The following is a 15,026-nucleotide window of genomic DNA, read 5'->3' on the forward strand; positions in this document are numbered from 1 at the left end:
TTCTATCAGATAAGTATTCACCACGAACCAAGTCAAATAATGACAATTATTCGCCAAAAGTCAGAATACAATCATGACGTTTCAAATTACTGAAAAGAAGATCACTAACCGTCAAAATATCTTGTTACTTCCATCGGGTAAAAATAATCTTGAAAGCAATTGAACAAACGATGACGCATTAACCGATAAAAGACACGCCATTGCAATATCAACACCACGATTAGAAAGTTGTTTATAGTATAGCACATGCCAACCGGCTGTCATTGATGGTCTTAGATCGGAAGCGTTCTTTCATAATGAAAAAGCCATCTGATTTAAAGCGTTATTTATGACGAAAGGCAATTTGCTTTCAAAATTTGTGAGGTTTGAGGACACAAAGATTTCTTACAATATCATTCAACAAATTATGGAAATTGCTATAAGTTTTCTCTGGAATACTACATGCAACATTATCGTGAAAGCATGAACAACTCTAGGGTTACTTTGTTTTCAAATACTTCAGACTGTAACTATTGTTATGTTGATCTATCAAAGGCTGAACTTCCGATTTTGCTTATATCAACATTTTTTTTCAATTCAGTTGCTTTGATCATACTATTCAAAATACGCAAGAAAAGCGACGAGGTAAATCATTTCCTCGTAACGACGATAGCTGGCAACGATTTCGGTTCCACAGTTATATTTATGATCATGTGGATTGGTGGATGGATAAAATGTGGCTGTATGCTAACATCTGTGACTTGCGCAATACTTGGGTGGTTCGGAACCGCTGCTGTAGTCTGGTCAGCATGGATCGTAATTGTAACTTCAGTCATTCGTTACCTAGCAACTGTGAAACCGCTTTACTACAGAGCTCATATAACACCAACAAAAGTGCATATCGCAACATATGCAACGCTTGTCTTTACTCTATTGCAGCTAGCGTTTCCGTTTTTTGGTGCTGCCGCACCATATAAGTACTATGAAGACAACTTCATATGTGCGTATGACTTTTCACCGGGCAGTTTTAGTAAAAGTCACCGAGTGATTTTAGGTTTTCTAAGTGTTGAAGGTCTACTTGCATCAGCGTCTACCATGTACCTCAATTTTTCAATAGTTTATGAAGTAAGTATAATTATCATATTGTCGAAGTTCATTTACTTATTCATAAAATTTGCATTATATTTCTCAGAGGAAGCTGGAAATCTACCGAAGGGTTTTCTGTTCAATGTGGGAACAATACAACAAGCAATAATAAAAATATCAAATTACGCTTTTGAAATTAAAGAAACAAAAAGTCTCTTATCTTGACCTCAGACCCGATATTGAAAATAGAAAAAAAAAACGTCAACTGTGCTGTGCAGTTACATTCCATTTTCCCTAGTGTAAAGAGTATACACATCACAACTCATACGTTTTGTTGTGGATAACAGCTATTACAGATACTATATGGATAGAGGTTTGTACCTTTTACAAAACTACCAGGGCAGGACACCTTGCACATAGGTTATTGTCAAAGCTCTGAAAAATATACAGTCGACACTTGGAATTAAATGACTACTATGAAGTGATAGTTCTTGAGCAAAATGACACGGTTTGTGCTTTGTAAGAAGCAGAATTTATAACCCTTCCAAACACTTAGGGTTTTTAGTGGTGTTCGTACCACTCGTTTCTGATATGGTCTATGTGGAACTTGCCCTCTGTCAACTGTTGCTTTTCAAAAGGGCGGGGAGTTCCTCTTTTGGAATTTCATGTTTAACCTCATTTCCTACAAACAAAATATTCGAATCAATTCAAGTAGTGATCAATTGTGTTTATTCTGGCTGGTTAAAGAGTTGTGGATACTGAATTAACAGCAACAATAAAGGAAAATCTGTTACATTTTGTTCCTATAATGTGAGTAAAAATACGAAACATAGCTTCATTTTTAGATTGAGAAATAAGTTATAGTCAAATAAATTTCAATATTTATTTATTCCTTAATATTTCTGAAATATATCAAGATTCCTGATAATCTATTTTCTTGGTTATTGTCAACCGATGTAGCAACTCATTATCAAATGCATTATTAAAAGTATCAAATGAGTTTAGACAAACGACCGTTGACATCCATTCAACTACGATCTAATAGAGATTTAAATACCATGAGAATGTTAACCAACGATCCAAGATGAAAGGGAGCAATTATTAAAGCGATGCAATTAATTTCTCAATTTGTAAATTATGACTATAAGGACCAAACGATCGTTGGATTAATAAAGCATATAATATCAAAGAGTTTAAATATGTATGATAAAAATGTAAGAAAAAATATAAAATCAATATGCATAGTAAAAGGAAAGAAAAAATATAATGTCAATATGCATAATAAAATGTCAGGAAAATATAATGTCAATATGCATAATATAATGTCCGAAAAATATAATGTCAACATACATGATAAAATGAAAGAAAAAATATAACATCAATACGCATAATAAAATGTAAGAAAAAAATATAATGTCAATATATATATAATAAAATGTAAGAAAAATATGATGTCAATATGCATAATAAAATGAAAGAATAAAATATAATGTCAATATATATAACAAAATGTAAGAAAAATATAATGTCAATATGCATAATAAAATGTAAGAAAAAAAAAATGTCAAAATGAATTATACAAATATAAGAATATATATAATATCAATAGGTATGATAAAGTATCAAAAAAAAAAAAAAAATAATATCGATGTGCATAAAAACGAAGTTACGGATTTTATTATGTTTATATTTTCTTTTGCATTTACACTGTTTATTAATTGAAAGAGAGTTTAGTGGCTGATTACTGTATCAAACAAGACAGGTGCTCTTAAAAGGGACACATCTTGTAGATTAATGTTTGAATATAGAAATTTGTAAAATTGGTTTGAACTAATCAAATAATACAAGAAACATAAGATATTATATTTCATTGATTAGGCATGTACATTTTGAACAATTAGTTAACAATTCAAATTGAAATATTTTTTAAATTTTTTAGGCAACAGCGTGTGTCTTCTTTCATGTTTGTTCTGAAAGTATAATATTGTCTTTGCGTAAAGTACAACGATCCTTGATGAGTCCAAAAAATAACGATAATCATCACAGTGTTTCGTAATTAGTATTACAAAATTTTCCCAATGACTTAGATTCAAAGACAAAAATTCCAACCATATAATATATCCGTAACAATGTTTTTCTTTTTTTTATTTGAATTATAAACAAAATGTGCAGACCTCCCCCCCCCCCCCCCCCCCGAAGCTATTAGGATTTGATTTCAATGGTAATAGAAATTTGGCTTATAAGGTCAACGGAAACAATAATTCCATGCATTAAGATCTGAACCGTACTGTCATGATCATATTTCGTGGCTGCATTACATTAATACCTGGCACAGTACAGAGAAACTGGGGTCCAAAATGACGTTAATGACTTACAATCAAAGCGTAAAACTTTTCTTTCAATCGCATCAATTATATCAAATTAATATTTTTTTGTTCGCTTTCCACAAAATAATAATAGTAATAATAATAATAATAATAATAATGGACAAATAATCATGTTCATATAAAAAACATTATTTGACTGAACAAGGTTTTGCGATATTATTTTTCCATTCATATAAAGATCATAATATTCAAATTATGTTATATCGATATTGTCTGTAATATGAATTAAACTAAAACTCAAAATTTGATCTCGGTATATTCTATGCATTTCCGCATTGTTAAAAATTTATTTGTTTGTCCTTCACTAAATATAGACATTTACACAAAGAAAAAAGTAGCTCTCTACATTTCGGTAAGAATGTATGGTTTTCATCAGACTATTGGAGTTTTTTACGTGTTCTAAAAGTCTAATAGCCTGTTTCTCCATTATTCATTCAATTTAACTAAAACAATTAATGAAATAAAAGTAAATAGACAAACTTTTATTTATTCATATTTCTGATATAATTTACTATTGCATGTAATTACTTGTGTCTTAGATTGACAATTTGGTAATTTTTTATACCAATGTTGATACTGATGGTTTTGAAAATCACTCAAAATACAGACAAATCGTTTAGTGCGTAGAAATATAACCATAGTAACATTCTTAATTTAAAATTGAACACGACGACTTTGTTGTCATACCTTTCCCCACACCATTCATTCATAAATTTTATATCCTTAGACTTATTTACTAGTTTTATGTAAAATTGACTATCTGTTGATGAAAACATAAATTGTAGTAAATTTAATCAAATCTCCAACTAGGGGTAATTTAAAAAGGAATATAAGTCTAACTACCTGCCATTATTTTTTTTATCTTTGCATTAACACGAAACCTTGTTTTTCTTAGACGTTTTGTTATTTGTTTTCAATCAATCAACTTGGCTAACATATAGACAGGTACTTAGGTACTCTTTACCATGTTTCTGGTAGCCGGTTACCGTGACCTTTATTAGTTCTTTCACAAAGTTCTAGATCAATGAATCCTACGTTTTATTATTATGTGAACGTTATTTGACCTTGATTAACTTTGACCTTTATGGTATATTTTCACTAAATCCTGTTGGATGGTTTTTTTTTTGGTTCTGTTTGTTTTACTGTTTGTATTATATATCGATCTATATAGTTAAATCCGAATTCAACAGATCTGTATAGTTTGTTTATTATGTTGTATTTTTCCACCACTGTCCCATGCTAATAGAAGAGTTGAGCGTTCACAAATATGTTTAATAAGCTCGCCACATACTTTATGTGCATATCCATTGCCAGGAACTATACTCCAGTGGTTGTTGTTTTTATGTTCATTGTTCATTGTTATTTTTTTCTATAGATTAGGTCGATTTTCGTATTTTATTAATAGTTTCATTTCATTTATTATTTTGTGACCTTCTACAGCTTGCTTCAAGTAATAGGTTTTACTCACCATTGAAGAAGATATGGTGACCTTTTTAATTATTCGTTGCTTGGCTTTTGGTGGATGACTCTCATTGGTAGTCATTCCACTTTTCCTATTTTCATATTACACATACTAAAACAACAGCATATTGTGTTTTTAACATAAGCTGATAAAATCCACGATAAAACATGACAAGACTTATTTAGGGAAATACAAATTGAAACATGAACTGAAAAATACACATTGAATCCAATGACAACACGTAAAATGATTGTTTTTGTGGACACGACTTATCTGTAGAGGTCATCAAGTCATGAAACCCCTAACGACAACGAGGTTGTAATATTAATATCGTAGTTCCAATTATAATGCTACAATTTTATTGTCTATTTGATTATTGATACGTGAGCAATTAGTCTACCATTCTTCACAGTATGTCTATTGTATTACAACAACATGATAATCATTATTGATTCTTTTAATTTCCATTTACTCCCGGTTATACTCAAATAAACTACTATCTGAACATACTTTGCTTTATGTCACTCAGTAGAACTCAATAATGATTAAAGATTTGGGATTGTCATATACAATCTAAATTTAATTAAAAATGTTAACCTGTATTAGTCAACTTTATGGTACATCCGACGTCGAGAATAGCCACACTGCTTAGCGGTTATTAGCGCTAGATGATATTTACATAATTAACTTTTAAAAAGCATCCGTTGGTTTGTAGTTTGCCTTGATATACTGTTTGAAAACATGGTTCTAAATGGAAATTTTAAAGCATTTATTTCACTTGGGAAATTCAGTGTCTGTGCAAGGTTTTTTTTTATTCTTGACTAAATTTGTATTACACAGAATGAACAAAATGGACGGTGTTAATTTTGATCATTGATCCATAACTTATTGTATATTTGTCATATTTGGAAGATTTTCTCTGCATTCCCTCAACTTCAAGACTAAAAATCTTTGAATTAAAAGTGTTTGTATTCTGTACCAATTTCATTGGTTAAATCTAAATTCAACACATTTTTATAGTTTGTTTTATTGTTTATTGTTTTATCCCCATCACTGTCCCAGGTAAGGGAGAAAGGGTCGAGCGCTCATAAACATTTTTACCCATAATTACATAATTGTAATTTGTTTTACGTTTTTTGTCTATAATTTAGATCAATTTTCTCTTTGATTAATAGTATCACTTCATTTATTTTGGGGCGTTTTACAGCTTGCTTAATGTTAAAAATTTTGCTCACTCATAATTGGCCCCGTGCAGGTCCGGGTGTTAAAAGAATAGGCCTGCAGCAGCGCTAAGCTTGTCGTATAAGGCGACTAAATAGTGCTCAGAAACCTAGCCGGGGGCTAGGCGCTCTGCCCACAGAGCAACTGGGATGTGTGCCCCAGGTGGTGGAATGGGGTACCCCTGGCGTGTTACATGCTGGGGTTGTCAGGCTATAATACGGAAAACCTGACCGCAAACCATAGTGGTGCACCGTGTTTGGAAAGATGCCACGTTCCTCGCACGTTAAAGAACCCTGCTGTGGTATTCGATAGGAGTAGGAACCTTTGCACTCCGCCACAGGAGGCTAAATTGCCCGACCTTACCCATCCCCCCTTTTTCCAGTGGCAATCAAAATTTGTCGACCCTATTATCCTTGTGACCCATCCTTTCTTTTTTTCATTTCATGTTCATTTTATCATCCATTTCATGTTCATCGTCTGAATATAGCTGAAATATTGCTGCTCGGACGTTAAACCCCAACAAACAAACAAATCTTAAGTTAACTTTATGAAAAACTAATTATTGAAAATGCTTTTAATTTTACTTTCTTTATGCATGCCTGAATCAGTAATGAACGTGTCCTTTTCTGTTTTTGCTAGAGTATGATATGATTCACCTTGTGAACAGACGAACAAGCCAAAATAAAAATGCATCGGTCAAAGTTTATTTAACTAAGAGATTTGCATAATCTATGGGGTCATATTAATTAACGATTTTTCTCCCCGGCCAATCGGATTTTCCTACTATCCTGCTTTCAGAATCAGGTATTATAGTGCTGCGGGCGGCTAACTTTAATGGGCCTAGAGGGTATACGGCTATATCATATGTCAATGGAAAGATAAATCAATGTAGGTTTTGGATATCATTCTTTTTTAACTGAAAAGTGGTAGATCTTTCCGCTATTTTGCATTTATTAGAGGAGGGGTCAAAAATCAATCGACCCCAATACACTTTGATAAGTGATTTAAGTGAAATCGTTCATTGTAGGTAACGGAAAACAAGAAACATGTAAAATCATATGTATAGAATTTTAAAAAAATGTAAAAAAAGAAATTGTACCGACAAAAGTTTAATCACAGAACAAAAATGCTCCTACAATTGGCTGCATTTTAGTGCATTTTCAATTATTAATCAATTATTAAGAGATAATGAAACACCGTAGAATATAACAATGTATAACTGACTATTCTTTACTGAATAACAAATAAAATAAATACAACGTTCTTGATTCGATCTGCAACATGGGCTTTGCAAAATGAGTTTATGTTTAAACTATTAATTGTACTAACATTGTATAACACGGAATCGTTTTCGGACAATTTGTCTAGTTTCTGGACTGTTTTATGAACAGAGACACATGTAAACTATCGAGTCTATATTACGTTTTGATGAAAAGACTTAAGGTTTTGAGATTTATTTTTGTACATACAAAAATCACACATATTTTTGTTGCATTTGTCTTGATATGATTGGACTTCAAATAAAACCTTAACGATTTAACCATGAATCAGGAATGCGACTTGGGGGTTCATGATAAGGCTGGAACTTTGAACTTTGCCTGGAAGCATGTACAAACATGCACATGCATGTTGTGACAATATTTATGTCTTATGATGTTTAACTGTGCACAAGACTGATGCTTGTAATGCAATATCCTCTGCAGTGGCGCATCCACACTGAAAAGGAGGGAGCCAGCCGAGATTCCTCGGAAAAGGGTGTGTATGTTTGGATATTATTTACCATTTTTTGTCCATTTTACAAATGGAAGATGACAAATTTTCCAATAAAAAGGAGGTGCCAATCCCATGCACCCACTCTGGATCCGCCGCTGCTCTGAACGGATTATACTAAACGAGTTGATAAAAACAAACCAGATTCCTTGTAAAAATTTTAACCCAAAAAGAAGAAAGAAGTTCAGATGCAATAAAATCTTCTAAGATTTTTGCATTGAATTGTGCGTTACTTCTATTGCCATATCTTGACAATGTAGAGAGGTTTTGAATATTTACATAGTTTTAATTTTCGAGCAGCTAATCATGTCTGTCTGCTTCACGCATAGAAAGAATCAGTGAGCCACCTTATGGTTCACTCTGATTCTGATTTGTTATAATCTAAATACCAAAATACCAATAAGAGTTAAACTGAATATGGGATCTCAACTGTAAAAGCATCTTCGCTACTCTAGGGTTACGGTCTCGCCTCTTTCCTTCACACACAATGGGAGGGACAGGACTGTAACCCTTGCCTAACGAAGATAATGTAAAATCTAGGAATCGAAAATAAGCAACTCATTACTTGGAAACTTTTCATCGGTCTATATGACAGTAAAGGCCGATTTTATTTGAAATAATCCATTTACAAAAAATCTTGGTTACGTTCTCTTTCTCCCCGTCACATAAGCAATGCCAGAGTTTCCCTCCTTCGTTTAAACCGAAATGACATCATTTATATAAGAACAGATCGACGGGAGCTTAAGGACAAAGAGAGAAAAGGAGTTAAAATTAATATCCTACCAATAAACCTGGTCCAAATCCCCAGTTTTTTTGTCAAGCCTGGCTTGCTAGTTGATTCTGTAAATTTAAATATGTTATTCGTATGACTATTTTTGTATTTTTGGTGCTTTGTCTTGACTATTCTTCATTCCAATTTCCTCAAAACGAACATTGTTGAGCGCTCGATTATTAAATAACAGAAAAAAATATGTCTAACTTTTTATCTATCTATTAAAAAAGCACTTAAAATATTGATCATATCAAAAAATAAGTCACTTTGCATAATATTCATGTTTTTATGTTGTACCAACAGTTCGGAAACAGAACAGATTGTCCGGAAAATGATTTCATATTTTACAATTTTAGTATAATTAGTGGTTAAAATATGTGAAAATTTGCAACTTCAAACACATTTTGTAAAGCTCATGTTGCAGATCGAATCGGGAACGTTGTGTTTATTTTATTTGTTATTCAGTAAAAATATTTAGATATACATTGTAATATTCTACGGTGTCTTATTATCTTTTGATTATTGAAATTGCACTCAAATGCAACCATTTTTAGGGGCAATGTTGTACTGTGTTTAAATAGTAATCTTTCGACGGAAAGAGTTCCTTTTTACATTTTTGAAATTCTATACATGTGACCTTTACATGTTACTTGATTCCTAATACCTACAATAAATGATTTCACTTAAATTACTTATCAAAGGGTATTGGGGTCGATTGATCTTTGACCCCCCTCTAATTAACACAAAATAGCAGAAAACTCTACCACTTTTCAGTTAAAAATGAAGGATATTCAAAAACTACATTGACTTATCTTTCCATTGACATATGATATAGCCGTATACCCTCTTGGCCCATTAAACTCGAAAACTAAAGCACTTTTTGATACCTGTCCGCAGCACTATTACTATTAATCAATGTTTATACCTGTAATATGACCTTTTAGTTATGGCATAAAAAAGCTTCGTCGAGAAAACATTAGTTTCTCTTTTTCCTGTGGTGTAAATCCGGATATTCTCTATTATTGTTAACTCTATGAAAACGTCTGTTCCCTATTATCACACCAATATGATATTAAAGGTTATTAGCTGCCTGATGTCTGTCTATAGTCATTTAGATAATAAAGTCAGAATATTCTCTTTGCGAGTGGGTCGTTAGCAGAATTCTTACAACAAATCTACTGGTTGTCTAAATAACCATAGACGGTCAACTGGGAGCTTATAAGATTTATATAAGATTTTGCTTGTCAATATTATAGGGAAATAGGGATATAATTGGTATCTTGTATTGAATTATATTTTTTTTGAAGTTTTTCCTTAAGTCACTTGGCTGTTTTTCTTGGTATAATTTCTCAGTTACAAGACAATAAATCAAGCCACACTCATTCTGTTCTTTTCGATTGTGTTATTGTTGTAAAACGCCAAAGTATTATATTGTTGTAGAACAAAAAACAAAACAAAACAAAATAAAAACGCATATATTTTTAGAGCAGTAGTACTCTGTGATGTAAATTGAAAATAGATTAACATGATTCATTGCCCATGAAAAAAGGGGGAAAACGATGATTTTTGCTGTCGTTTGCCTTTGGTTTTGAAACAATTGGTGAAACCATTCTACCGACAAAGCCTTCAATAGCCTCATTTAAAATGAATTGCATATATCAATTTAAATATTTGTTTTTGCTAAATTCAAAAATACTAATCATTTAAATATTGCAAATTTCGGTATGCTGAACACGTCTTTCGAGAAGTAACCTCTCATCAACAACATTAGAACTATTAGGAATTTTAAGATTTAAAAGTAACTCGTATTCAAGAATCACTCAAAGCCAACAAATTTCGGAATAGATTGGATAAACACAGGACTGTTGTATTTACATTGCAGTTCGCTACTTCTAAGTGAATTTCCTACTGTTTTTGTCCTAATGTTGAGAATATATAAATTCGTCATGAACTGAAGTGTCACATGAATGAAATTTTAAGACTCTAGTGGATTCCATTTTGCAAGTGCTTTGTTTTGTTGCTAGTGTGTGTGTGTGTGTGTGTGTGTGTGTGTGTGTGTGTGAATTTTTGTTTTCTATATCTTCAATTTTATACACAATTGCATTCGTCTTGGTGTTGATGTCTTTGAATTATCCTTATGCACTGACACTATTGTATTTTTCCGAATCGATACAAAGCAAATCATTAGTGTTTACGATATATTCGTGTGAAATTAACTACCCAACATTAAGAAGTACAAAACTATTTTACTTATCATACTTTTTTCTCTTTTGTATCAAATAGACTCATTAATTGTGAAGGATTTGATAATACAACTTTATTATCACCATGTCGATTCTCGAATCTATTTTTCTTTCAGATGCGGAAGAAAAATGCTATATCTCACAATGATACATATAATAAAGGATCTACGATTAAAGAAACGAAGAATGCTTTTGCCAATGTCACTACAGTTATTTCTGTCGTTTTTTGCATTTGTTACGTACCGTTCCTGGTAAGTTACATATCAATTCCTAAAAATTAAAATCCACCAACCAATAATTAAAAAGGTATGATGCTATCCAATAAACAACATTTCTAATAAACGCAGAAATTTATGATGTAATTCATTGTAAAAAGAATACAAAGGCAGAGTGAAAAATCATACCACAGATAAAATTGAAAATTTCAACAATAAAAAATAATAATGATGAAAATAGTGCAATGACTACAGATCGTCGTTATAATTTTTTTTTAAAGAATAATCAATGGAACCAAAGTTATAGTGGTAATCAAAAGATTTGTTGTTTGTTGGGGTTTAATGTCCGAGCAGCAATATTTCAGCTATATTCAGACGATGAACATGAAATTGATGATAAAATGAACATGAAATAATGATGAAATGAAAAAGGGATGGGACACACGGACAATGGGGTGGACAAATTTTGATTGCCACTGGAAATAGGGAGAGGTGGGTAGGGTCGAGCAATTTAGCCCTATGGTTCCTACTCCGGGAGAATACCACAATAGGGTTCTTTAACGTGCGAGGAACGTCTTTCCCAACACGGTGCACCACTATCGTTTGCGGTCAAGTTTTTCGTATTATAGCCTGACAACCCCAGTATGTAACACGCCAGGGGTACCCCATTCCACCACCTGGGGCACACATCCCAGTTGCTCTGTGGGCAAAGCGCCTTAGCCCCCGGCTAGGTTTCTGAGCACTATTTAGTCGCCTTATACGACAAGCTTAGCGCTGCTGCAGGCCGATTCTTTTAACACCCGGACCTGCACGGGGCGTAACCAAAAGAATGCAATCCAAAAAATAATGAAAATAGTTGAACGAACTACTGCTGTTATATTACTATAAAAAATAAAAATGATTACTAATTTTATGTAAATGCTTTATATGAAGCAATTACTCAAACATAAAACTATGAAACTAGACAAAAATACTGTGACAGAATATGCTTAAATTTATTAATTTGAAATAATTGTTAGATTGAACCGCGCTGAAACTTATTATCATAACGACTGTACACGTCTTAGAAGTCTGAGACTAGACTAGTGATTCAAGAAACCTTATGAATATCTTATTTCATATTGTTTTTACTGAAATGAAATGCAATAAAATTACTTGAAACAAATGTAATATATCGACATTACTAAGAACGAAAATAAGATAAACTTTGGTCTGTCACTGTCTACTCTTTCTGGAAGAAAATGTCCACAAGTTAGCCTGACTTAATCCGATTTCAGCTGCAAAATACAAATACTTCTTGAAAAAGTATTCAAGAAAGATAACTTAAATACAACAGAAAATAAGATTGTTTTCATTTGTTTTAAAAGATTAGATACGAATGTCAAATTCCATCTTGTACACGAAATTATTTATTCTATGGTTTTTTTTCAGACTCGTCTTTTATACGATGTGATAATCACAAATGTGGAAAGCCAGGACGAGTTTTATCATTCCTTAACAATGTCTTTACTGTTTCTAGCACCACTTCTGAATCCAATAGTGTACGTTATTTGCAACAAACGATACCGCTCTTATTTGGCAATCTCATTTAAAATTGTGTTTACAAAACTGAAATGTCAAAGAAGGAAGAAGGTAATAGATTTTACTGACGGTACTAATGATAACCATATAACACCTGATACGGTCACAACTATATTGTAATTTGTGGCTTACCAAAAGTAAGTATACAAAATATTTTCATTAAAAGACCTTAGCGATTGACTATATAATGCACAGCTATAAATCTTTTATTAAAGTTATTGCTTATGTTAAGGTTTTAAAAAAAACAACTCATTATTTTTAAGATATTAAGTAGGAAAAGAAAGATCTGGGTAAATATTTTTTATGCCAGAATGTCGACTTGTTCAAACAGCAGTTTTCAGATTATTGGGTTTCAGATGGTATAATAGTCATGTCATAGTCTGTATAATTGTTTAATTAACATTTTGTCAAAAAAAAGTAGAAAGATTATCCGTAATCTAAACCAAGATATCTCCATACTAGTATTTGATTTCCATACAGCAGCTTATTGAAATCACATATTTCTGATACATATTATAAATCATGAGACTAAGGTACACTTAACTAACTTCCTTACATATGTAATTAATAATTCATAATAATTAATAATATTAATTAATTTCAACGCGAAAATTATTTTTTCTATCAATGATTTCAAGGTATTTATGTGTCACATAAGTAAATTGAAAGTAGTACATATACTAATGTAAATAGAAGTCATTTGTCAATGTTCTTTTAATGATATTGAAGATGAATTCCTTTCTATAGTTGTACGTCCTTTGTATCAAGATTCAAGAAAGATGCTTCTTTGACCTTATTTTTGTAGAAAAAACACTTTTGTTTACAGATTACTGCAGCTATTCAATATAGAAAGTATCAGAAAATTGTGCATTCTTAGAAAATGTATTTATAGAGCTTTTAAAATTCGAAGTGACTTTGTTTAAACAAAGTTAACTTGTAACTTGGCGTTCTACTATTAATTACATCACTTCGTAATTTATTATATTATTTTTATATGAACATCATTAACTTGCATTTATATGATAAAACTTATGTCTGCTATATTACTTCTGTCATGTCAATTGACCTTTATGCTGTATAGCTTTTAGTATAATAAAGAATAGAAGTATAATAAAAATACAATTTATTTTTTTCTAGAAACAGGATTATAATGCAATATAATTATTTTTTAAATAGACTAAGAAAGAGAGGGTAGAGATCAAAGGAAAAGAGAATCCTGCTGTAATTTTTAAAAGTTTTTTCTTTCTTAATTTGGAAAAAAAATCCGACTTTGTTGTCTCTTTTTGTTCATGTCTGATTTTATTTACAAGTTCTATTTCAGTTCTTTACACATATTAAACGGAGCATCTAACAAACTTAGCAGAGTAATGTATTCCTAATTTACTGGTAGTGGTTGAAGTCATGTAAAGATAAAATGTTTAAATTATCTTTAAAGAATTTCTGACGCAAACATTTATGTGGTAAAATTACCAACATTAATTTAGTGGAGTAATTAAGCTTTAAAGGCATTTTATATACATTTTCTGATAGTACGCGGAAAAGTGAAAATTCTAACAGAACCTTGTTGCAAAAGATTCAATAATCTTATAATCAAGTTCGATTAACTCATTAAACTTTTACAGCATATTCATTCAAGGTTTTCTTCAGAAAAAAATGGGAAAATCTAGATACAAAAATATTACGTATAATCTTCCTGAATTGGATGTCGGTGAAATATTTATCTCCATACTTTTGTTTTGAAAACTGGACAGATGAAGCTTGCTTTATAGTGTGAAATTGAACAGTGCAGGCTAATAGAATACTGTGTTAATTATTTACTTATAGTTTTGATGGCTTTTTGTCCTTTTTTGCTTTTTTTATAGCAGATTTATATACTCTAATACAGGGAACAATGCTAGAACGTATTACATTCACTAAACATTGAATTCAACAACAAAAAATCAATGACAACATATTTTTATAACTTGTAAATGTTCTTCCGTAGTCAAAAGAGTAATCAAGGAAACCAAGGGAACCAATCTCTTTCGATTTAACCTAGATTTGGCGTATGATGAGGAAAATTTACAGAAAAATAATCAAGGGTATTAAGGTTATAGCGGTGATCAAAAGAATGTAATCCAGGGACAAAGACCAGACATGGAAAACAGACATACACAACAAAGAACTTGAAGTAACTAAAATCATACATACAAAGTAACAAAAGCAAATGAGCAACTCGGACTTCACTAAAAACTGGGAGCATGGACCAGGTGCACCGGTAGGGTAAGCGTCCTCTGCTTTTCTAGAAACACCCGCCTAGTTGGTCATAAA

The 15,026-nt window shown here is 31.7% G+C and overlaps 1 protein-coding gene across 1 annotated transcript; it reads left to right on the top strand.

Annotated features, from left to right (window-relative positions):
- The first annotated feature begins 244 nt into the window (after positions 1-244).
- LOC148609110 (uncharacterized) lies at positions 245-13,833 on the top strand. The gene is made up of 3 exons (XM_088542126.1): positions 245-1,104; positions 11,037-11,171; positions 12,567-13,833. Exons 1-3 carry the CDS (start codon positions 442-444, stop codon positions 12,834-12,836), a joined length of 1,068 nt encoding a protein of 355 aa, XP_088398252.1. The 5' UTR covers positions 245-441; the 3' UTR covers positions 12,837-13,833.
- Positions 13,834-15,026: the final 1,193 nt, after the last annotated feature.

This window comes from Perna viridis, chromosome 8, assembly GCF_037379345.1.
Source record: "Perna viridis isolate PV_CMFRI_1.1 ecotype Kerala chromosome 8, ASM3737934v1, whole genome shotgun sequence".
Taxonomy (NCBI): domain Eukaryota; kingdom Metazoa; phylum Mollusca; class Bivalvia; order Mytilida; family Mytilidae; genus Perna; species Perna viridis.